Raw genomic sequence first — 26,184 nt, forward strand, 5'->3', positions numbered from 1 at the left:
GGGTAGACTAAGTTTATGTTTCTGCTGTTGAGGGCTGAGGGGGTAGGAAGTAAGGGATTGATTTAGGTGATCTCTTCTCTTCTCTCTCCCGCCCCTCCTTTTATTTTGAATACTTCTCGACTTAGTCTCTCATTTAGAGGTGTGATTCTTCCCCCCCGCCCACATAAGTAGACTGATGAATACTAGGAACAATGCATGTTAGATTGTAATTCCTTAAAAATATTTGGTAGAGCCAACCAGTCCCTTTCAAAGCTGATACAATGGGAGTATTGTGAGAAATGAAGAAACAGTTAGGTCCTTGGTCCAAATGACCCTCCTCTGCAGCCTTCTGGAATCATAGGACTGGAAGGGACCTCGAAAGGTCAGTCCAGTCCCCTGCACTCAAGGCAGGGCTAAGTATTATCTAGACGAAGTAGTATTCTAGCTTTGCCTCCTTCTGTCTTATTTTTATGTAACTGCTTCTAGTTTAATATGCCCTTGCATAGTTTATATTGATTCTCATGGGATTTGATCAGAACTTAGCTTTATAAAGGCGCATTCTGTGATCAAGAACAGTCAGCATGGATACACCAAGGGGAAGTCATGCCTATCTAACCTAATTGCCTTCTATGGCTCTGTGGATGAGGGGAAAGCGGTGGACGTGTTATTCCTTGACTTTAGCAAAGCTTTTGATACAGTCTCCCACGGTATTCTTGCCAGCAAGTTAGATGTTTTGGCTGCATGAATGGACTGTAAGGTAGATAGAAATCTGGCTAGATCGTCGGGCTCAATGGGTAGTGATCAATGGCACCATGTCTAGTTGGCAGCCAGTATCAAGCGGAGTGCCCCAAGGGTCAGTCCTAGGGCTGGTTTTGTTCAGTATCTTCATTAATGATCTTGAGGATGGGCTGGATTGCACCCTCAGCAAGTTTGCAGATGACGCTAAACTGGGAGGAGTGGTAGATACACTGCAGAGTAGGGATGGGATACAGAGAGACCTAGACAAATTAGGGGATTGGGCCAAAAGAAACCTGATGAGGTTCAACAAGGACAAGTGCAGAGTCCTGCACTTAGGACAGAAGAATCCCACTCACTGCTACAGATTCGGGACAGAGCAGCTAGGCAGCAGTTCTGCAGAAAAGGACCTAGGGGTTGCAGACGAGAAGCTGGATATGAGTCAACAGTGTGTCCTTGTTGCCAAGAAGGCTAACGGCATTTTGGGCTGTATAAGTAGGAGCATTGCCAGCAGATTGAGGGACGTGATCATTCCCCTCTATTCGGCATTGTTGAGGCCTCATCTGAAGTACTGTGTCCAGTTTTGGGCCCCACACTACAAGAAGGATGTGGAAAAATTGGACAGAGTCCAGTGGAGGGCAACAAAAATGATTAGGGGGCTGGAGCACATGACTTATGAAGAGAGGCTGAGGGAACTGGGATTTAGTCTGCAGAAGAGAAGAATGAGGGGGGATTTGATAGCTGCTTTCAACTGCCTGAAAGGGGAGAAGGAGTCCAAAGAGGATGGAGCTAGACTGTTCTCAGTGGTAGCAGATGACAGAACAAGGAGTAATGGTCTCAAGTTGCAGTGGAAGAGGTTTAGGTTGGATATTAGGAAAAACTTTCGCTAGGAGGGTGATGAAACACTGGAATGGTTTACCTAGGGAGCTGGTGGAATCTCCTTCCTAAGAGGTTTTTGAGGTCAGCTTGACAAAACCCTGTCTGGGATGATTTAGCTGGGGATTGGACCTGCTTTGAGCAGGGATTTGGACTAGATGGGCTCCTGAGGTCCCTTCCAATCTTGATATTCTACGATTCTCTTGTCATGTTAAGGCTGCAGTCCTTAACATAAGAGTAGAATATGACATGAGTAAAGTAATACTAAGTGATCCCACTTGATGTCTTGAGTCTTAATTCAATATTAGTTAAATGAATGGATATCTTGGAAGCAAGCTTTAAAGAAAGTAAAAATAGTGTCCTCCTGATTGATTAATAGAAGATGTACAGTATTGCCAGTTTCAGGCATTCAAAAATCATGAGTCATGTCTGAAAATCATGAAATATTTTTAAAATAATAAGTTCTGGGTACATTTTTCTTTGCCTTCTGATATGAGTCTTTAGATTACAGTTGGGGCATGTTTTCTGGCTCTTGTCACTAGCCCCCATGGTTGATGAATTTTTTTTAAATGAAACGTTGACTCTTTTGACTGCAGAAGCTGGGGTTTTAAGAAAAACACCAAATATTGAGCTACGTTATAAAACTGTGAGAGTTGGCAACACTGGATATAACAGAACAATTATTTTAGAAGGCTGATTTACAAGGGGGAAAAGTACCATTCTCTAGTCTATTAATTATTTAAGGACTGATCCGACATGAAAGACAAACTCCTTAACTTTATCTTAAGGAGTGATGGAGAGCCATACTTAAAATTCTAGCTGCTGCCTTTATAAATGTAGTATTACCAAACCCTGGATGACTTTCTAGTATCTCTGTGAGAGGAGACATTTTTAAATGATATAAAAGCATATTCATGGTTCATTTGGGGAAGGGATTAGCAGCGTTTGCAGCTGCAGACTACTGCTATCCAGAGTCATCCTTGAAAGGTGCAAGCTGGTGTGCAGATTTTTCAGTACTGACTCACTGATACTATTGATCTTGGTCTTGAGAGACCTCACTTATTTGGAAAGTGAGAGATGTAAACCCAGGTCTTAAATAGCACTGAGAGTTGATTGGATTATACACACAAAAAAGTGATTTTTGTGGTATGGATTTTGTCTAAGAGTTGCAGTGAAACAGCCACTGAATAGCTTGCCAAAGATGAAAAGCTATTGGTTTATGCTCTAAATCATCTACAGCTATGTAAGCCTGTGGAATGATTTAGCGAGGGGTGGGAGGACATTGCAGTCAACAGGACCTCTTCCTAAAGGGCTAGTATTGTCAAGAAAATAAAATAAAATGTTGGTAGGTGACAAAAACACTTCCCAGCTTGAAGTTCAGCTCAGTTTTTTGGCCCTTTTCCTCCCAACCCCCCGCCCACAACTTCTTGAAGACATTCTGTCTCCCAAAGAGCCACCTGTGAAACGAAGCGGGTAATGTTCTTGTCCCCTATCATAAGCAGAAATTTGTAAATAAGAAGGAAGGTAACTTTTGTCTATTTTGAAAAATTGACAGTCCTACTAAAAATGTTCAGAAATAGGTTGTGAGGAAGACCTGAAACAGTCAACATAAATTTGACCACAGTTTGAATTACTGTGGCCCATATTCTGCAGGAATTCACCCTAGATTATCATAATTTTTTAAAGGCCAAAGGTACCATTATGAATTTTTTTTAAAAACTTCTGCTCTTTTAGCATATTTAAGTTGTAAGGGAGCTGGGTTGCTTCTAGCAGAATTTTGACCTCTAGATCCATTAAAGAAGTAAACATATAAGAACACTGTCTGGTACATACATGCTTTTTCATACTGTGTGTTTCCTCTGAGACCCAATGAATTAACTCCCAAAAGATTGAACATATGTGTCTTCTGTTAGTAGAGACAGTATAATTTAAAAATACCCCAGTACTTCAATGAAGATCAAAAGTCTGCTTGCATAGAAAAACTTAAACTGTAGAAGGAAGATCTAGGAAAACAAAACAATCCAAAGCCACATTAAATCCTACACCAGGGGTAGGCAACCTATGACATGCGTGCCGAAGGTGTCACACAAGCTTATTTTCAGTGGCACTCTCATCGTGTGGGTCCTGGCCACTGGTCCGGGGGGGGGCGGGGGGGGTTCTGCATTTTAATCTAATTTTAAATAAAGTTTCTTAAACATTTTTAAAACCTTATTTACTTTACATACAACAATAGTTTAGTTATATATTATAGACTTATAGAAAGAGACCTTCTAAAAAGGTTTAAATGTATTACTGGCACGCGAAACCTTAAATTAGAGTGAATAAATGAAGACTTGGCACAGCACTTCTGAAAGGTTGCTGACCCCTGTGCTACACACTATGTCCAGTAAATATTGTTATGCTCATAAGTGGTTGAGAGGATCTGCTCTAGATGACTAATTAGTAGTAAAATTTTTAACCAAATCTTAACGGAATTAAAATAGGAGTGGACCAAATGTGTGCCACACTCTTACAGTATAGCCCACCCTTTGTAACAGGGAGGTAGTGTTCCATCAGATCAAGACAGCACTTAATGGAGGAATCTGTATTCCCCATGTAGTCAGAGTGATGGCTGATCTACTCCACTTTGTACAGACTGAAATGTGGCCTGCTGGCTCCAGCACTTTTTCAATATAGTTCTTCAGCAAAGCTTTCTCTTTCCCTCTGTACCACAAATTAGAATAAAGTTGCATCCTGTTGGTGGCAGTCTTGCTTAAGTGACAGTTACAGCCATTGTAACAATATCATTGAAGGAGGCCACAGTTTGTAAACTAAATGATCTCCAGCTTTAAAAATACACAGACTGGAGGTTTTTAATATTGAAATACTTAAAATTGTTTAAATGCAGGCGACCCAATCCTGAACTCCCTACCAGTGTCATCAGTGGGGAGTTACTTGCTGAATTCCATTGGGAGTTACTCCTCCATAAAAAGCTCAGGGCTGAACCCTAAAGTTCTTTTGTTGTAAGTCAGTTTCTCTGTTTTGCTTTAGTACTGGTCTAATTCTTTTACCTACTGGTCACCAGCAATACCACTGATACTATTTATAATTCAAATAGTCTTGAAATAAGTTATATTCCTCTTTCCTCGCTCCTAAGGAAAAAATAACTTACAGCTTACATGCAATGAGAGATGTTTGCTCTGAACTCTGAGTGCTGCACTGCCTTTCATACCTGCATTATAAGGGGCTGAGCTAATGCATTCATTCTTTGAGTACAGCTGTGTAGGCAGCCGCATCTTCTTAGCCCTGGTCTACACTACACAGTTAGGTCGACATAAGCTACCTTACAATGTCAGTGTACACACTACGGCCTTACTCCCACTGATGTCGGTGTAGTAGAGCACTTACATAATAACTCCACTTCCATGAGAAGCATAGGGCTTATGTCAGTGTAGTTAAAGCGATGCAGGGTCCATGTAGACAGCGCATTCCTTACATTGGCTGTTCTCTGAGCTGTGAAATTGACAAGAAAGTCCTCCCTACTGGGCTGCCCCCCATGCTGGTTTCCCTGCTCCCAGCTGGATTGTTGCCCAGGCTCCCTGCTCCCCGCTTGGAGCTGGACTGCTCTCAGGATCCCAGCTCCCTTCTGGATGCCCGGCTGCACCAAGGCTCCCGGCTCCTGGTGGTGAGGCGAGATTCCAGGCAGCTGCCCTGCTCTCAAGGAGAGAGGGCAGGGTGACAGGGCCCCAGAGGCTAGCCGGGCTTTTGGCAGAGAGTGCGAAGCTGAGAGCCCCAGAGGCTAGCTAGGCTCCTCACGCTGCCCCTCTTAGGTCAGTGGAAGTGCTACTGGTGAGGACGCACCACTGACTGAAAGAGGGTAGTGTGGACATGAACCACTGTAGTAATTACTGCGGTAGATGTAAGTCAACCTAATTTTTTAGTGTAGACATGACCTTAGAGTGGAGATGGATTGTGATGCTGTGGCAATGTTATTGGATAAAGCTGTGGTTTGATTTAGATCTGTTTTATAAATCTTGGTGTCTGTCAGCAATTTGAGTGTGTTTTCTGGCTTAAGTGGGGTTCATCCAGTTTTGTTTTTTAATCAGCAGCAGTTTTATGTGTTGGAATGTTTATGAATGAGTATCTTCTTGGTGGTGGATGTTTCCTGTGGAAATCGTATGTGTGTGGTTTCAATTATTTGGAGTAAAACTACTTAATCAAAAGGATGTTTTAAGCATCTTGATTAAAAACATGCTCTGCCCATATGGGGAAAGAATGACTGACTTAAAGTAACGGGTGATAATGGGATAGCTCTTTGTTGTTTAAAGTTCATTTACTTAATCCAATGTTAAGTCATTAGTACAGTACAGGAGCTGAAACAGTATACAGAACAAGGATTTTGTGGTGCTTAAATTTATAATGGGGCTGTGTTTTTCAGGGTTCAAATGTTGATCATGTAGCTTCATTTTCTTAAAATGTACCACATAGCTTTGGTAAGATTATTGGAATTTAGTCTTGTAACTTAGAATTTTGTTTTTAAAAAATCAGATTAATGGTTGTCTTAGTTCTTTAGATACCTTTTTAAAAAAAATCTTTCTCCACAGCTAGAAATAATGGATAGGAGCAGGTTCAAACTTGACATTGTACAGCTTGGAAGAAACAGGGCACTGTACTGCTGAGTACCATTAAATCTTTATAGCTGGTAATTCCATGGCAGAGTTAATAGTACTCACTGTAAATTTATACCAGCAGTTCCCAGAATACATTTACTGCTGCTTAGAAAAATTAAATTTGGTCACTTAATAAAAAGCAACAATATTTTTAAATCTACTATAGGTTTGCACATTGAGGACCCTGTTTTGAGTTTCTTTGCATGTGCGTATTTCACTATATCACTGGTGGGCAACCTGCGGCCTGTCAGGGTAATCCCCTGGTGGGCCACGAGACAATTTGTTTACATTGACCGTCTGGAGGCACGGCCGCCCGTGGCTCCCAGTAGCCACGATTTGCCATTCCTGGTCAATGGGAGCTACAGGAAGCGGCAGCCAGCATGTCCCTGCGGCCCACACTGCTTCCCACAGCTCCCATTGGCTAGGAACAGCAAACCACGGCCACTGGGAGCTGTGGATGGCACAATGTAAACAAACTGTCTCGTGGCCTACCAGCAGATTACCCTGATGGGCTGCGTGTGGCCTGCGGGCCACAGTTGCTGACCCCTGTACTATATGGTGGTTTATAGGTGAGCAACATATCAGTAATATTTTCTGGTTAAATTCTAACATGTAGTGTTGCATTATAGCAGAATGTCCTGTGTATGTTAGAGGATGGGGGTTATTTATTACATAATTATTTTATTATTTATAAATATATATATTGTTTTTCATCCCAAAGGATCCCAAAATGCTTTACAATCTGTAGCAATACAGGTTTCAGAGTAGCAGTCGTGTTAGTATCCGCAGAAAGAACAGGAGTACTTGTGGCACCTTAGAGACTAACAAGTTTGAGCATAAGCTTTCGTGGGCTACAGCCCACTTCATCGGATGCATGTAGTGGACAATACGGTAGGAAGACACAGACACACACACAACATGAAACAATGGGTGTTACCATACACACTCTAACAAGAGTGATCAGTTAAGGTGAGCTATTATCAGCAGGAGAGAAACTTTTTGTAGTGGTAATCAAAATGGTCCATTTGCAGCAGTTGACAAGAAAGTTTTGAGGAACAGTGGAGCGTGGGGAATAAACATGGGGAAATAGTTTTACTTTGTGTAATGACCCATCTACTTCTAGTCTTTATTCAAGCCTAGTTTAATGGTGTCCATTTTGAAAATTAATTCCAATTCAGCAGTCTCTCGTTGGAGTCTGTTTTTAAAGTTTTTTTGTTGTAATATTGCAACTTTTAGGTCTGTAATCGAGTGACCAGGGAGACTGAAGTGTTCTCTGACTGGTTTTTGAATGCTATAATTCTTAACATCTGATTTGGGTCCATTTATTCTTTTATGTAGAGACTGTCCGGTTTGGCCAATGTTACATGGCAGAGGGGTATTGCTGGCACGTGATGGCATATATCACAAGCCCCTGATGGTGTGGCTGATGTGGTTAGGTCCTGTGATGGTGTCCCTTGAATAGATATGCAGACAGGGTTGGCATAGGAGTTTGTTGCAGGGTTTGGTTCCCGGGTTAGTGTTTTTGTTGTGTGGTGTGTAGTTACTGGTGAGTATTTGCTTCAGGTTAGGGGGGCTGTCTGTAAGCAAGGACTTGCATCCATCTTTGGACGTTCTTTCCATGCTGCTTTTTACACACATGGAACACTCCTCAGAACCGGTTCAGAAAGCCGCTACCTTTTCCACATTTAAATCCCATCTGAAGATACACTTCTACCATGATGCCATCAAGAAATTAAGCTAAGGGCAGTTGGGGTAGATTATGTATCTAATGAAAATAACAAAATACAATATTTTTGAGGTGGAGAGTAGGGGAAGAAGGGTTGTATTATCAGGATTTAACCAATTGCGCTGAATACTTTACTTGTATGTTGTACCTAGTTACCCTTCCTTTAGCCAGTTTGTTTTATTTTGGGTTTGAGTTTTCTTGGACTGTAAACTCTTAAATCCTCTGAATATGAAAAGGACACCATCTTGAAGTCTAGACAACTTAAAAGATCTTTCAGGTACTACACTTATTTCTGAGGCCTTTTTAAACATCTGTGTGGCTTTAGAATTGCACTTACATAGGTGTTTTTAAAATGTGTGTTTTTCCTCCACAGTTGCTGTGTGAAGATCCAGACAAATAGGGAAGACTGATTTTAATTATGAGATTGAGCCAGTGGACACTTAGGCTGTGTCTACACTTCCACTTTCAGCGCTAAAACTTTTGTCGTTCAGAGGTGTGAAAAAATACCCTTGAGCTACAAAAGTTTTAGCGCTGAAAAGCAGCAGTATAGACTGCATTATCCCTGAGAGCCACGCTTCTGGCAATAAAGCTACCACCGCTCATTTGGGGTGGCTTTTTTATTGCTGGGAGAACTCTCCCCCGTGATAAAGCATTTCTTCACTACCCACATCACAATGCTGCCGCGGCCGTGCTGTAACGTGGGTAGTGTGGACAGTACTTATATCAAGCATAAGACTCAATCCTGCAAGGTGCTAAATACTCCTGTGAAGTTCTGAGGCCCTTTGACTTCTGCAGAAGTCAGTGGGACTTGAGGGCTAGAGGTCGTTAAAGGATTGAACCCATAGTGCTCACTGCTGTGAGTAATAACTTTGGTGGCATGAGTACAGTTACTCATATGCATAACTGTTTGGTGGGTTGGGCCCTAGCTGACTCTCTGAAGAGTGAAATGAAATGCACAAAATAAATGACAGGAAAATGGGGTAAGGGGGAATCTCAAATCTTCCGGTTACTGGTAAATGTAAAAATCTTGAGGGATACTTATACCAGTAATAGGTTTAAAAGAAAATTCAGGTAACTTTGTGAAATAACTTGGTGTCCATTTTAAAAAAAAATCTTAAATACTGAAGAATGTTAAATTATTAAAGTAATCACAAGTGGGGTGCTATGATTTTTTGTTTTATATATATATTAGGTGTCTGAATTGTAACAATTGTACTGATGGCCTTAGAAAAATATCAGTAACAGTTTGGATTTTATTTTATTTTTCAGAGCTGTTGAGTCTCAGACTGAAGGACAGTGCTCCCCACCAGACTCCCTTTGGAGGCGATACAGTGAATTTGAGTTGCTGAGGAATTATTTGTTAGTTAACTATCCACATATTGTTGTTCCACCTTTACCAGAAAAAAGGGTAAGAAAATTGAAACTTCAACTCACTTTGGCTTACATTTAGCACTGAATTTAGCTGCTCTTAATTCTATTCTGTTCACACAGGCTGAGTTTGTTTGGCATAAGTTATCAGCGGATAACATGGATCCAGACTTTGTGGAAAGACGAAGGATTGGTTTGGAAAACTTTTTAATACGTGTGGCTTCGCATCCCATCATTTGTCAGGACAAAATTTTTTATTCCTTTTTAACACAGGTATTGTAGAAAGGCTTTCTTTATTTCTAAGTACTTCCCTCCACTTTAACTTAGTTGTTCAGCTTTTAAATATTAAACGCTAATAACTTTTCTTCAGTGACTTATAAATTGTTTCCTGCTCTACTTCTGCATTAACAAATTAAAGCTGGGCAAGTGTTATTAGGTCATCTAATCTACCTCCTGTCAGTACACAGTGGTGCTTTACAATGTGCCTTATAAGTCTTTTTCCAATCTCAATCTAAGGCCGTTAGGGGATGAGATTACCACATTCCTTAGAACTCTATTCCAGAACTTAATGTAACTCAGTCAGGAAGTCTTTCCTGACACTAAATATAAATATTTAGCATGTTATACATTTTGCTGCATTTACTGCCACTGACTTCCAGTTTGTTGGGGTTTTGGCGGGGGGGTGGGGAGGGAAGGGAGGGACAGTTTGAATGCAACTGACTAATCTATTAAACCAGTGGTTCTCAATCTTTTGTACTGGTGACCCCTTTCATCCAGCAAGCCTCTGAGTGCGACCCCCGCCTTATAAATTAAAAACACCTTTAAATATATTTAACACCATTATAAATGCTGGAGGCAAAGCGGGGTTTGGGGTGAAGGCTGACAGCTTGGGACCGTCCATGTAATAACCTCACGACCCCATGAGGAGTCCTGACCCCCAGTGTGAGAACCCCTGTCTTAAACCTTATGTGCTTTAGTTCTTGGCTATTTCATGCTCAGCAGTCTGACAGCTGCGATCATCAGGAATGCTCTCACTGACAGTCCTAGTGTGCCCACTCTGGGGGAGGAAGAGAACTAGAACTTACTGATGTTCACGTCACATTGTAAAGTTGTGACTGAAATTTCTTTTTTGACTCATAGTTCTTATTAAGATAATATTATTATTTTAATTGCTTTGTGTGCCCAACAGTTGTGATATTGCATTTTACACGTTGGGATGAAATTAATGAACACTTTCTATGATTGATAGTGACACATACATACCCTCCTGTACCATACAATATAATTCTTCAAGCCTGTTTTGGTGTCTAGATGGTTGAATTATTTCATTTTTGCATCTCTCACTCAGTTTTTACTTAGGCAAGCTACATCGTTAGTTCTTTTTAATCTTTCTTGATACATTACAGGCGGCTGGACTTGGTGACTTCTGCTGAGATCCCTTCCAGCCCTACATTTTTATACTTAATTCCTCCAGCTTTTTAATCCTTTTTTCATGCTTTCCTCCGAATTTTCTCCAATGTGTCAAGAATTGTCTTTGTTGTAAGTCAGTATCCAGGACTGTGTCCAGTATCCTAGGTACAGTCTGATAAGAATTAGTCTCCTTTCTTCTGCTCAAATAAGTTTGAACTTTTTTTTTTAGTTGTCATCACCCTGCAACTGAATATCTAGTGTAAATCTAGGATCATATTTGTCACCGCTAATAGTGATCATCACAGGAAAGTTGACTTAATGAAGAAAAACGTAATTAAAACTTACCGGAAAGTGGCATGTATGGTACTTGCTTTTGCTTTCTTAATATTTTTTCTTGTTTGTGAAAGTTTCTGTTCTACAGTTCAGCTTACAACCTTTGGAGTATTCCGCTGTAGATTATTACGAGGAGCATTATGTGAACATTCAGCATGTTCATCATCTGAATTAGCCAGACAGTACAAAAGAACAGTTTTAAATTTGCAATGTGAACACTGCCATCTTGACTACTTCAGTTTCTTACTTAAGACACCTTTGTAAAAACTTTTTTTTTTTAAATGTGCCCTATTTTTGAGGTATGCTGTTTTGAAAAGTGGTTCATTCATTTGGTCTTGTTGGTCTGATGGCTTAGCCGGTCATATAATGAGCTAGAAATGAGGCAGATTGAGACCTCAACTCAATCTCAGTCCTGGAGTTGGTGGTGGCTGGGAACATTAAAGAAGTGACTCTGCCATTACCCCTCTTCTTATAAAGTGTGAATCACTCGTCAGACAAGAGTCCTCTTAAGTACACAGGATAATGCAGCCTGCTGGTGTCATGTAGTGAAAGGGAAAATTGTAAAGGGGATGGTGGGTAAACATAAAACCTGTCATACAGAATGACCCATTATTCTAAGTCCAGGCATTGAAAGGAGGATTTTCTTGACGTACCTTTTTTAGAACTTGGTCTAGTGAGTGGGACTGAGCCCATATTTTGATGGTTGGGGTTCCCACATAACCCAAGGAGGATTCTCCAATAGAAGTAGTGCTGCTGTTATGTCTTACGTAGACTGTGCTTGCTGTATGTTTGTCATTGACAATTACTGAAGTGAAACTTTTATTTCTAGGAAGGTGGATGGAAAGAAATGGTGAATGAGACCGGGTTTCAGTTAAAGGTAATAATTATATGCATTTATGTAGTGAATGTTGTGACCCTGTGAACTGTTCTGACCACAGTTAAAGACCATAGTTCAGTGTCTCTGCAAAGTAATGCTTGCTGTTGTGTTAAAAATAGCAGGCCCTTGACGAACTCATCATTTTGACCATATAAGGAGACAGTGTAGTACTGGTATTATGTAACAGATAATTACCAGATTTCATAAGTGAGGGAAGTTGCAACAGGTCAGTTAATCCTCCCATGTTTCATATTTGATGCAGTGTAGAATTAATGTTAAGGGTTATGACCCCTGTATTTTTAAAAGCAGACTGAGCTGGTTCAGAGTGACACTAACCTAGATAAATATCATTCCAAAGCAGGACCGTAAAGGTCAGCTCTAAAGGTTGACAACCTTGAAGGAGAGGGTGCTTAGTTGGGGTGGTGAAGTGGAACGTACAAATAGGAACTGAAATGCTTCAGCCAAAGCTCTGAATACAGCCCTGAATGAATTTTGAAACAGACCCTGGGGTTTGGTATAATAAGTTAGGTACCTCAAAGAAATTTGAACAAGACAACAGAAGAGAAGCAGAGATGGCCAAGACCAAAGAGGATGTCTCTGACGGGACGAGTAGCCAAAAGGATCAGATAGGAGAAAGGACAGTGCTCCCTTGCAATGGAGGTAATCCAAGATATACTTACCTGTTTCAACTGTTGCTGAGTCTCAGACTAGATATCTTATGCAGAATTTTATTTGCTTAATTAGACCATTTGAATTTTAATTAGTTTTGAGGAAGTCACTGCAATAAATCTTTAAAGGGAACATGCTCCTCTGACTTCTTATAGGAGGCAGTTGAGAAGAAAATTGAACATCCAGTTAGGACAAACTCCTAACAAGACCCACCTGTACTCTGATTGCAGTCAGTAGTGGGAGAAGGAAAACTGGTGGAGGACAGGCAGGAATAGGTGACGTAGTGTTACATTAATACACAGGCAAAGTATGAGTGCATGGGAATTTGTTAACATAATTTCAAACTGCCTACCTAGTGTGAAAATCTGCACCTGTCCCCTATCCACCTACCACAACCTTTAGCTTCCTTCCCTCCCAACGCATACAGCATGTACAGACCACATCTTCAGTGCCACTATGTATGTTCAATAAATTCTGCAACTGACTGAAAATTAAAAATATAGAGCCAGGGTAAAATAAATTGAATTAGTACAATATTCCTTTTACATACTTTCTGGTAAATGAAAATGAAGCTTTTATTTATCTGAAGCTGCTGCAGAATATAAGGTCTTTGACACCAAATGATGGATAAGCATGCTGTGGATTTGTGGTAGACTTTTGTCTTGTGGTGTCTCTTCTCACACTGCTGGGCATCTAGGACCATCATTCTAGGGGACAGTTTCTTTATGGCACTGGAGTCTTAAGAGTGGACTCTCTTTAAAGTTTGTAATGAGATCTGTATTCATTCAGTACATTGAGGCATATAGGGAACTCAGCCATATAATGGAGAGTGGGATTTTCCACATAGTGATTAAGGGTTCTGTCAATGTTCAGTGGAAAAAAATAGATGAACAAGAAGACAAGTATTCCTTATAAAAGAGAGGCTAAGTTATCATCCAAGGAGTTAGGCTGTAAATTCAGGAGGAAATACATATGGCAAATAATAGAGGGGAAACAAATGTGAGAGAGGAGGTTACATGGGAATATTAAAAGGTAAAAATTTAAACATTTCAATGATGCACATGCAGAAGTAGGAATTGCGTTTGCAATGGTTTTCCTGTGTATTCATTTGAATTGCAAGATTGACCATGTTTTTATTAACCTCTTGATTATCTATGGGCTGATACGTGGATGTAACATCTGGTTGACAGATCTTTTTGGAAAAACTTGATCCTATCCCTGCTCTGCTCCTTTAAGTGTTAAAACTACAGAAGACAGTTTTCTGAACCGTCATTTAAAATTACTGATCGCACATCATAATTTGGAAAGCATTCAGATGGTAGACACTGCTAACTTGTATTTTTAAATGGTGTCATGTATGTTGTGCCCCAAAATCGTCAATTAATGAAAGCTTCTGTTTTAGGCTATGTTTGAGAAGAGCAACTTGGGCAGTTTGAGTTAGTTGCATTGAGAATGGTGGGAAGGGCATAATAAAAATTTTTATTAAACTCTTTGGAATAACTCAACATAGATACTCCAGAATAATAGTGGGAGAAAGGAGAAAATTATGGCATGTAAGAACAAGTGAGAAAAATATATTGTTTCTGTTAAACAAATTGTCAGATACCTGGCCTCTTCAGTTCAGTTAGCTTTATTAAAATGTAGATTACTAGAGAGGGGAAGAAGGAACCCAAAGAACAGTAGTTAAATTACTGCAAAATATTCAAAATAAACAACTGTCTAAGGACAGATGGTATCCTAGGTAAAATGTAAGATGGCAATTGCCATTCTGCTCTGTAGATTTCTGGCATGATTATCTTCTCTGTAGAATCTCTCTTTCCCTAAGGAAAATGTTACACTTTTATAAAATAGTGAGGAATGCAGCCTTTCTGTTTCCTTTGCTAAACCTTTTTAATTATACATTCAGTTTCTGCGCTGAATGTAAAAATAAAAGGTTTTTAGTAAGCAGATTGATTTGGTTCCTTATGGTAGCTTTAATAATATCATCAGAGGCAGATTTATACTTGGAGTACGTAGTTGTGTAGGACCAGAAGCAAGCCATGGGCCCATTTGCTGCCTTTCTTCTGTGACGCCAAAGGGTTTACAGACTAATTAGATAGCACAGTCCAGACACTGCAATACACTAATCGAACAGATGAAGATTCTGTGTTTAAACCAGGAGGATTTATTTTGGATTACCTTGACTACTCTGGGTTAGAATTCTCTCTCCGCCAGCTGTAATGCTTTCCCTCTACCCCCAAAATACTGCAATTTAGAATACGTTTAAATCTTCTTTTAACCTTTTTTGCTCTGGGAGGTCAAAATACAATGCACTATATTCCTAACCTGCAGTCATAGTTAATCTGGAGGAGGAAAAATATGGTGTACAATTCTTCTCTCCTCCTCTTCCCCCCCCCCCGCAAAAACACAAAACAAAAACAAACACTTCACCCCACTCCTCCCCCCCCCCTCAAAACTTAACAAAACTGCACTGGCTGCTCCTGAGCACAAAGCCAGTATCTCTTTTTAACTGTTATATTCCATATTATCATCCCCTTCCTTTGAAATCTGAGAGATCACTGTAGGGGGTTTGGGATATTTGCTCCCTCAGTCCGTAGAATGTTTGGAGAAGCAGAGTTACTGTTGGAAAGTAACTCCTTTTTATTCGTTGACCACACTTTTGTATAATACTCCATCAGTAGCTGTCATGCCAATCGCAATGGCAAAATTACTTTTTAATTGAGCTCAGACGTTGTGCTCAGCACTCTACCAACATGAGATGAGATCCCAGCATCAAGGATATTACAGTGAAATTCAGACACGGTACAGCTTGGACACGATGTGATGGGAAGCGTAACAGTCTCGTTCTGGTGCCAATCTCATAAATAGAATTTACTGAGAGGCTTATGAAGGGAAACTTTCTACTCTAACTCCAAGCGAGCATTGGGTTCTACTGGAATCAGTTGCTAAATAACTTTTTTTTAAAACTCTTAAGAGTTGCTAACTTTGCTGCAATTGACGCACAAAATATTATTCCTATAGCAAACATCATTGCTAAAAACTCTGCCAGAAGGTACAGTTGGAATTACCACTCTTACTTAGCCTTTTGCACCAGAAGTCTTAGTTTTTTTAAAACTACCTCTTTTCATTTGAAGAAGGATTAAGCTAAAGTGAACTTGGGCAACTTCTGAAGGAGAGCATCCACACAGGGATTGCATGTGCTCTAATTTAGCACCTTGCACCTTTAGTTAATTTGTCTTAATTTTCTTGAGTGTCTCCATCTGGACATGTCCTTAAAGGCCTTACTGTCTGAGGCAGGGACTGACTTTTTGTTGTGCGTACATGTCTAGCAGTCAGGCCCCAATGACCAGGACATGTAGGTATTACAGTAATAGGCATTACAGTAAAACAAATAAAGTAAGTGGAGGCATGTTGCTCTTTTACAGAGTAAACAAAAACTGATTAATTCTAACTAACTTCTTAAAACATTTAAACCACAAAAGCAAGAATTAGTGTTGGGAACCCCATACCTCGGTTGCAGGCACTGGTAAAATAACATTTTTCTCAGAAACCGACCAGAAAGTTTAATTGAAGCAACTGTTTCTTTACTGAAGAAAATCCAGTGATCCAATTTGTGATTCAGTATAGCAGTCTCCTGTCTATTGAAAAGGAACACTGCATCCAAAGCTGACACTGTTCTCATTCACAGATATATGTGTGCTTTTCTCTACAGTAACTCTGAAAATGAGAGAACACAATAGATTTGTGTTTGATGCCACTGGGGAACTGTTTTTGGTAATTCAGACCATATAAAGGTCATTTCCACTATTGGTTTTATTAAAATATATAAAATAATTTGTCCATATAGCCTTAGACCTACTTGCATCACCTGAAAAGAATGTAGGGTTATATATCTTAATTTTGTGGTTTGTGTAGCATTTCAAAAAAAGAATATTTTGCTGGGGTTTGTGATTAAACTAGTTTAATGATATTGGATACTGTTTACATGCTAGTTCACAGAACTGTTTAGTTTTCTAGCCTTTTCTCTAAAAGCAGCCTGACATTAGCTCCTTCCCTTGTCAGATTTGTTCATATGTTTGAAATTTTTGATGAAGTACCATGACAGAAAATGGCAGCTTTCTACTGTGGCTGCCAGCAAAGAGATATTGTTGCTTGCTGTTTGTTATAATGCAATTATATTTCAAACTTTTTTTTTTTCAGGCAGACTCCAGGTTAAAAGCTCTTAATGCCACATTCAGAGTGAAAAACCCAGACAAGTAAGATTTTTCGTACTAGTTACAGTTGTAATTATGAATGACAGTGTGTGCTATCTATGTAATTTTTCATTTCTGAGTGTATGCTATCTGTACACTTTTTAAACCTCATTAACAAACCCAATAACAGACAGAGAAAAGAGGCTGAAAAACCCAGTTCACAGGGAGAGCAGGAAACTCTTAAGGGAAATGCCATCACCTTATGCAGAATCTAAGCTTTCATTTTAAAAAACAGAAGGAAAAAAAATCTAGTCTTTGTTTGCAAAGAAACCTTTGCAAATTAATGCAGTGATACCTTCCTGAATCTGCAAGCATACATAGCCAATATCTCTCTTGTGCACGCACACACAACTATATGCACTTGCCAGTGCTGCAGTTCCCAAGCTGCCAATTTTCACAACTGCTATTGGAAACCCAGATCAATTTCAGTCTTGGGAAGCTGTGGGTAGCTGCAGAGGCAGGCACTGGACTTATTAGCTGGATAGGAGGCCCATAAACAGAGGCTGAAGTGTGGGGAGTATACAGTAGCAGACACTCCTCATTTTGGCCAGAGGAAGTTAGTATAGGACAGTGGTTTCCAAACAGTGGGTTGCAGGAAAGTGTCAGATGATTCCAGAGGTGCTGGCTTCTTCCTTTTCCTGGGGGTTCTCAACCCCAGGCTCTGCCCCCATTTCACCTCTTCCCAACCAGTTCCACACCCTCCCCTGAGTGTGCCCGTCCCCACTCCTCCCATTCCTCAATTCCTCACTGCGCCTCTTGAACGTTGCGGAACAGCTGATTGTGGCAGGCACGAGGCGCTGGAGGGCCAGGGGGTGGACTGCTGGTGAGTGCTAAGCACCCACACATGTTTTTCCATGGATGCTCTGGGTGCCCACAGAGTTGGCACCTACGGACGGTTCACTGTATCCATGGCTGGATTAACCCATTGCTGGGCCCTGGCCTAGGCAAACATACACTTCTCCCAACGTGGTGTGGAAAGGAAGCCACAGATGGGTGGGGAGTGCAGTTTGGAGAGGTTGCCTGCTCTGCATTCACCCCAGAGCGGTGGCACCTTTCCCCTGGGGCTGGGTCTGTCTCCCTACTCTAGGTGTTGCGACCTGGCGCACATGGTTTTAGTGCCACTCAGGTTTGGGCTGCCCCAAACCTCAGTGGCGCTGAGACTACGTGTGCCAGGTTGCAACACTTGGAGTGGGGAGCTGGGCCCGGCCCCATGAGACAGAAGCTGCCGCTGCAGGTAGGCTAGCTGTCCAACTCTCCCGCACCCCCCCACCTCCGAGCCCTCTGAGTGGGCTGACATTAGGGTTGTGGTGCCAGGGTGGAGGGCACATATATGTAATGGTGAGTAACAACAACAAAAGGACAAAATGCACTTGGTGCATCCCCTCAGTAGAACATTTGGAACCACTGATATAGGAGAATCTCTCTGTAGCATGTGGGAGGGAGGTAAAGTAGCAGACATTCGTGCAGCACTCAGAATAGTCTGACATGGGAGAGAGGGAACCAAGAGACAGAGTGCTACTTAAAATCTATCAGAAACAGAAGGATGGAATCCTGAAGCTGTGTGAAGAGAGAGAACATCTTCCCCTTTTCCAGCATCTGAAAGTGGAATTGGGCCCTTGTTTGGATATTATCTTCCCTTCCCCCAAATCTTTTTTTATTAGTCTGTACATAGCAGTGTTAGTTTTCTTGTTTTTAGGGCTTGGAAATTTTACCAGCCTCCTTAATATGGGAGGGAGAGATTGAGATAACGCAGAAAAGAGAAATGCAGTATTTAGAGAGAGAGAGATTTGGAAAGGGGACATGGAGGAAAGAACACAGTGTAGGAGAAGGAAAAGCAAAAAAGCAAAGTAGGTGACACTGGTGGTCTGTGGTATATGGGAAGTCAGACTGGATGGTGAGATGAGGAAATTAATACTAAATGCCTCTAAGGAGAAGATGCATTATGATCTGATTTTGGAAAGAAAAAGTAGAATACAGACAGGAATGGAGAGAATGTGTAATAAAAGTAAGAGTTGCATAGAGCTTGTTGAACAATATTTATGAAATTTGTTATATTAGGGATGTTACCAATATTTAACAAATTTGCCAAATACTTGTGATATTCAGCCTGCTCAATGGCTGGCGAAATGCCACTTGACAAATATATTATTCAATAGATATTGGGGAAATTCAGCAACTAATATATTGGTCACTTTTGTCCTGCTGTTTTGTGGTGCCACTAGCTCTTATTGCAGGTAACATTTTTACAAGTTTCTTAAATAGCTGATTGAAATGGTATAATTTCAATACATGGTCTGTTTTATTCATTTGTACAGCAATGGGTGGCTTGGCGGTTAGGGGGTTGGTTTTGGAAGTGTGGGAGTACCAATATCTTTCACTTGGCTAGTAGGCTTAGTCCCTGAGGTCGTAGGTATCAGTAGCTTTCTCAATCCTTAATTTAAACCAACCATAGAAAGTTGGATAGCAACATAGCATTTCAAAAGTCTAACTACTGAAGTTGGTTTGGAACAAAACCAAAGCTCTTCTGGTAGGCTGAGTGGTTTTTATTGAAGGGGTCAGTGGTGATAAAAATGTGCTCTTCTGTTTCTCAAAAATAAATTTGCAGTGACATTTCCACTGAATTCTCTAATCCAGTTTCATTGCAAACATCCTGCTGTCTTCCTTCTGTACTTCAAATCCAATCAAAAATTGCTTTCCCAATGGTGCATTGTTCCTTTTTCATACAGTTCACTAGATAACAATTTTCATACTAGCTACTTTCCTAAAACAGAATGAAAAGGATCTGGGTAATATCACTGTGGCTGAGCCATATTAGACAATAGTTTCTGCTTATGGCAACTGAACTTGTGACTCTCTCAGTAGTACACTTGATCCTGAGTCCCCATGCCATTTGTGGTTTTTCTGCCCCAAATACCTATTCTTAAAAATACCTTTTATTCCTCTATTGTTTTTTGAAGAGGAAATTGACTATAGTTATAGTAACTTTCACTACAGACCTAGTGCTGTCAAATGCACAAAATAATTGGAAATAGAAGGAGAAATTCTCTGTCTTTCAGTTACAGTATGACTAGTAATAATAGTTGGTAAAGTATTTTCATCCAGAAGTGAATTTTTAATTGGTAGTATCTCTATTAAAATGTGGTTCTAGTCTGAAAAGCGACTGTAGAAGCAGTAACATCTGACTCAACTTACCTGCTTTTCATCTGTATTGAAAGTCATACTTTGCTAAAGGTTTGGCTTCACTAGAAATGCTACAGTGGCATAGCCGTAGTGGTACAGCTGCACTGCTGTAGTGTAGACACTTACTACAGCGATAGAAGGGGTTCTTTCGCTGCTGTAGTAAACCCACCTCTCCGAGAGGTGGTATGTAGGTTAAAAAGAATTCTTCCATTAACAGAGCAATGTCTACACCACTGCTTAGGTTGGCTTAGTTACATCTCCCAGGACATAGTTTTTTCAGTGCCCTGAGGATGTAGTTAAGCCAACCTAACTTTGTTGTGTACATCAGCCCTAACTCTCTAAAATAGGTTTTTACACTTGATAACATTGCAGATCCAACACAGCTGACGGGTTGAGCGTTGGGGAAACAGTGTTGTACTTTTGAGCTAGTTTTCGCATTATCAACATGTTCAACCATGTTCTGGCTCTACAGCTTTTACTGTTGGAGTTTCAAGAGCAGGAAACCATCACTAGCTTACCTTTCTGATTCCAGGTAGCTTGGAGTAATGGCATTTAGAAGCATATTTTTAGTAGTGAATTGAACAGATTTGATTTAAAATCATTGAAAATCAGTAAACTTGTAATGCTGCAATGCTATTTTTAGTTATTTTTCAGAGAAGAACTGCAATTTAAGTTCACACATCCCTGTTCATCATGGAATGGTGAGGAACAACACCAGTTTTGTTGTGCATGGAGCTTGGATACCAAAATTAATAGGCACCCTAGAACCACCTAAGATAACGTTTTCTTATAGCAGAGGAAGAGTTGGCATCAGATTTTAACAGGAAGAACATGATATCTCAGATTTAGCGACAGTATGGGAATCCTCTCTAATCCTGGGCTGTCCATTTTCAGTCTTCATCTGTTTGGAATAAGAGATGTTTGAAAGCTCTCTTGGTACTTAGTGTACTAGAACTATAATGTATTTAGATTTTCAGAAAGCCTTTAACAAGGTCCCTCACCAAAGGCTCTTAAGCAAAGTAAGCTGTCATGGGATAAGAAGGAAGGTCCTCTCATGGACTGGTAACTTGTTAAAAGATAGGAAACAAAGGGTAGGAATAAATGGTCAGTTTTCAGAATGGAGAGAGGTAAGTAGTGGAGTCCCCCATGGCTCTATACTGGGCCCAGTCCTATTCAACATATTCATAAATGATCTGGAAAAAGGGGTAAACAGTAAGGTGGCAGACGGTGAAGAGCTACAAAAGGATCTCTCAAAACTGGGTGACTGGATAACAAAATGGCAGATGAAATTCAGTGTTGATAAATGCCGAGTAATGCACATTGGAAAACATAATCCCAACTATACATATAAAATGATGGGGTTTAAATTAGCTGTTACCACTTAAGAAAGAAACCTTGGAGTCATTGTGGATAGTTCTCTGAAAACATCCACTCAATGTGCAGGGGCAGTCAAAAAAGTGAACAGAATGTTGGGAATCATTAAGAAAGGGATAGATAATATCATTTTACCTCAATATCAATCCATGATATGCCCACATCTTGAATACTATGTGCAGGTGAGGTCACCCCATCTCAAAAAATATATATTGGAATTGGAAAAGATTCAGAAAAGGGCAACAAAAATGATTAGGGGTATGGAATGGCTTCCGACTGAGGCAAGATTAATAAGACTGGGACTCTTCAGCTTGAAAAGGAGATGACTAAGGGGGGGGGATGATTGAGGTCTATAAAATCATGACTGGTGTGGAGAAAGTAAATAAGGAAGTGTTATTTACTCCTCATAACCAGAGTAGGGTCACCAAATGAAATCAATTGGGAGGGCAGGTTTCAAAACACGAAGTATCTTCACACAGCGCAACGTTCAACCTGTGGAACTCCTTGCCAGAGGATATTGTGAAGGCCAAGATTATAACAGGGTTCAAAAAAGAACTTGATAAATTCATGGAGGATAGGTCCATCAATGGCTGTTACCCAGGATGGGCAGGGATGGCGTCCCTATCCTCTGTTTGCCAGAAGCTGGGAATGGGTGACGGGATGGATCAGTTGATGATTACCTGTTCTGTTCATTCCCTCTGGGGCACCTGGCATTGGCCACTGTCAGAAGACAGGATACTGGGCTAGATATTAGAAACGTGGTGTAAGCAAAGATTTTGATTTCTTTTTTTTTAAATGGGTGCTGAAATTTTGGTTCTTAAATTCATAATTAGCCACCTAAATAAGTGGCCTGTTTTTGTTGTGTTTTGTTTTTCATGAGACCTGCTGGGTTCTAAGCATTTCTGAAATCAGACCACTTGTATGTAGGTGACTAATTAAGAATTTAGAAGCCTAACTTTAGGCATCTGTTTGTTTGTTTTTATTTTTTAAAATCTTGGCCTGGATTTTTTTTCACTGCAATAATTGAGAGACATCATTCAGTAATTAGTCTGTTCTCTAGTTCCTATCCTTTACTTTCACTCTGGATAAAACGCATGCCTCTGCACGATCTAAGGCTTCAAAATAGGGTTTAAGTTGATCTTAAATGGTGTATAGCTCTTGTTCTGATCATCTGCACAGGAGTAAATAACCCCCTTTTGAGGCTTTCCCCAAGTCAGCAACCTGCTCTGGGGTTCAGCTTAGCCATGGACATTATATCCATTTTACACACCACCTAGGTGTATTCTGAGGCTAATGTAATGTTTTTTAGAGTTCTTTGAGATCCTTGCATAAAAGACACATTGTAAATACAGGTAATATTTTATCAACTTCGGAAGAATTTAAACAATTTTTCATTAGTAAGCATAAAACCCATCAAATGGGATTTTAAGTGAACAGTTTCTTCCTGCTCTTTAGATCATATCCATCAAATAACATTCCACTTCAAAAGTGCTCTTAAAAAAACCAGATGCAGCAGTCTTTCAGAAAAAATATCTGCTGTTTATATTTCTTAAATTTGTGGCATATAAATTGATCTGAACCTTTCCTGTTATTGTATAAAAGTACAGTAGCTTTGCATGTGTGTAATTTGTGAAAAAGGAGTTTGATTCTGTTGTCATTTGCTAGGAATCCACAGCTAATTCCACTGTAACATAAGTCAAGCTCAGTGTCACCAGCTCCTGTGTTGTGGCTCTATCTTACATCTTGCTTTTGTGATAGCTAATGATGTACTGTCTGTTTTCTGTGCCTAGGCGATTTACTGAGCTAAAACACTACAGTGATGAACTGCAGTCTGTCATATCACACCTTCTGCGAGTCAGAGCTGTAAGTATTTCGCATGTGTGTCCTGACAAATAGTAGAATATATTTTTATAAGACAGCATTTCTTCTTTAGTCAATAGAAAACTGACGTATGTATTCTTCACTTGAAATTGGTTTGCTGTACTGTCCAGGGTTTTGTGTGTGTGTGTGTAGGTCGAACATGAGCATGAGAGATTATTTTATAACCGTACACTCTGGGGGGAAGGCATTCTGAATGTGCTTGGAGTAAAGCAGTGTGAAATGCTTATCTCCAGTATTGTTCCCCAGTCTGAATTATTCATGTTTTGATAGTCACTGGAAAGAGGCCATTCTTACACCACAGATTTCTAGTTAAAGAAATGCTTCCACAAACATTCATAATGCTGTTTGGCTCATTGCTTTATTCTGTCTTGTAGAATAGTTTACATGCAGTCCTTATCATTGTATTGGCAATTGAAAACCCCACAAAAGTCACTTGGGGAATTGGAAGGAGGGGAGGCTGGTACTTAGCTAGGACAGTAAAACCTTGGGACTCAATGTTGATACATCAGTGTCATGTCCAAAGTACTAGACAAGACCTGTAGTGATTTGAAATGTTTTTAGACCCCAGTTTGTTGCACGTTCCATCAAAATCTGCAGCATAACATTGCATATTTCACAGAAATAGTGAAAAGTGCAAAGTAGACTGTTGCCAGAGTAAGACGCACATCTTCAATTACAATTCAGAAGAAAGGAAGAAGAGCAGAATAGCATTACTTCTTCTTCGAGAGATGTCCCTGTGGGTGCTCCACTTTAGGTGTCGGTGCTCCCCTGCGTCTTTGATCGGAGATTTTTTGCAGCAGTACTCCTACCAGCCACGCATGCTTAGAACCTGTCACTCATTCTGAGTGTGTTACTAGAGAGCATGCGCGGCCAGTACCCTCAGTTCCTTCTCTAGCGCCCCCGGCTTGAGAAGGAGCTCAGCAGACTCCTTAGTATTTTCTTTCTTTATCTTAAAATTCCTGTAGTTAGCTAGTTTTTCTCTGTTACTTACCTTAGTTAGTGTTACCTACCTTTTCCTACTAGTTAAAAAAATAAAAAAAATTCTCTCGTTCTGTCAGCGCTTCAAATATGTCTGGCTCCACAGGCTTTAAGCTGCTGCTCTTCTTGTAAGGACGCTATCCCTCTTTCGGATGGGCACTCCAAGTGTATAAAATGCTTGGGGAGACCCATATTCCTCAAAAATGCCCTCACTGCACCAAGTTAAGCTCTAGAGCTAGGAAGGACAGGGAGTTAAAACTTCTTTTACTTCAAAATCCCTGCTATCTACCTCAGACCCTGGCTCGGACTCTGCCTCCAGACCCAGCTCTAACCTTCACAAAAAAAAAAAAACCTAAAGAAGAAATCAGCCAAAAGAGAGCTTACAAGCAACAGAAGCTTCGCGGTAAACCTTCCGGTCACTCGTCAGTTTCCTTACCAGCTCGTCAGTTTCCCCGCCTGAGTGTTTGAGGAGCGGGGCTCCTCTGGTACTGCGCTAAACCCGCCTGTGCTTCGCGGCACGCAAGGCTCTGAGTTCCCGAGGCGAGGCTTTCAGTTGCCTGCCCTTTCGATTGTGGCACCCGACCGATGAATGACAGGCTTTCGGCAGCGGGAGGCTCTTGGTGCCGAGGCGACAGGCTTTTCAGTTGCCTGCCTTCGATTGTGGCACCTATCGGCACCGCAATGAATGCGGCACCGACAACTCAGGCACCGACGGAGGCACCGCAGCCTGCTATTAATAGCACGGCACCGCCTGCGGCACCGGCATCACCACCACCGCTACTTGGCACGGCGCCAAGATTACAAACTCGGGTGCCAGCCCGGGTTTTCCTCATGGGATCTCTCTATCTGCCTTCGCCTACGACTGCCCCCACCGTTACAAATTACCCACTCAAGTGACCTCCTAGTGTCACCTACACTACAATCGCCCTTTGTTGGGATGGCTTCTCTATACAAATGACTCAGGGTCCGAGCAGCCTTCCTCCAGTGAGCAGGACTCTGAACTACAGGCTGCTGTGCCAGTGCGATCTGAATTCTACCCTCACAGTCCTGTCCCTCGCGAACACAGGAAAACTGTCCCACACCAACCTCAAGATCCCACCTCCTGGGGTGTTAACCCCGGGATGGCACCTGCTATGCCTTTTCCACCACCATGGCAGTATTGGGCTCCGTGGCCATCTTTCCCTCGGCAGCACGTCCGCTACTCTACTCACACTAGACGCGAACGTCAAAATCCTATGACGCACTTGGCGCACACCCTCCCATCCTCAGGATCAATTAACTCCAGCTCCTGACCCAGTATTACCTCACGTACCAACTGATCCAATACCTGAGGAGGCGTTACTTCCTTCCCTCCACTGCCATCAGATGATTTTTCAAAACTCCAAGATCTCTTCAAAAGGTTGCCAATGAGCTTAGAATCATTTGGAGGAAGTACCTGACCAATTAACTCAGCCCTTCTGGACCTGCTAAATCCATCTGGCAGACTCTAGCCACAAGCCAGCCTACCTGCAAACAGGCGGACCGGAAATACTTCATTCCCTCGAAGGGCTCTGAATTCCTTTTCTCACATCCTGGGCCAAGCTCTTTGGTAGTGGATGCAGCCAATCAGTGAAACAAACAGTATTTCCGCCATACCCCAACCAACAGAGAAGGCAAACGCTTAGACCTGCTGGGTCGTAAGGTATATGCCTCTTCAACGTTGCAATTTCGAATTGCCAATTGTACCGCAATTCTAGCAAAGTACGACCATAACAACTATAATAAGTTCATGCACTTTATTGAACACATCCCAGACAACAAGAAACAACAGTTTACAGCTTTAGTTTCCGAGGGCCAAATCATATCCTGCACGGCTCTTCAAGCAGCTCTGGATTCAGCCAATACTGCAGCAAGATC

At 41.1% G+C, this 26,184-nt stretch overlaps 1 protein-coding gene across 1 annotated transcript in view; it reads left to right on the top strand.

The window, feature by feature from the left end:
• SNX4 (sorting nexin 4) overlaps positions 1 to 26,184 on the top strand; it is a 72,080-nt gene that overhangs the window by 25,952 nt on the left and 19,944 nt on the right. Inside the window, exons 3-7 of the mRNA XM_032793987.2 lie at positions 9,235 to 9,373; positions 9,457 to 9,606; positions 11,906 to 11,953; positions 16,823 to 16,878; positions 23,220 to 23,292. Of these exons, the coding sequence (XP_032649878.1) occupies positions 9,235 to 9,373; positions 9,457 to 9,606; positions 11,906 to 11,953; positions 16,823 to 16,878; positions 23,220 to 23,292 (466 nt within the window). The remainder of the gene's footprint in view (positions 1 to 9,234; positions 9,374 to 9,456; positions 9,607 to 11,905; positions 11,954 to 16,822; positions 16,879 to 23,219; positions 23,293 to 26,184) is intronic.

This window comes from Chelonoidis abingdonii, chromosome 10 (genome assembly GCF_003597395.2).
Source record: "Chelonoidis abingdonii isolate Lonesome George chromosome 10, CheloAbing_2.0, whole genome shotgun sequence".
In the NCBI taxonomy this organism is placed as follows: domain Eukaryota; kingdom Metazoa; phylum Chordata; order Testudines; family Testudinidae; genus Chelonoidis; species Chelonoidis abingdonii.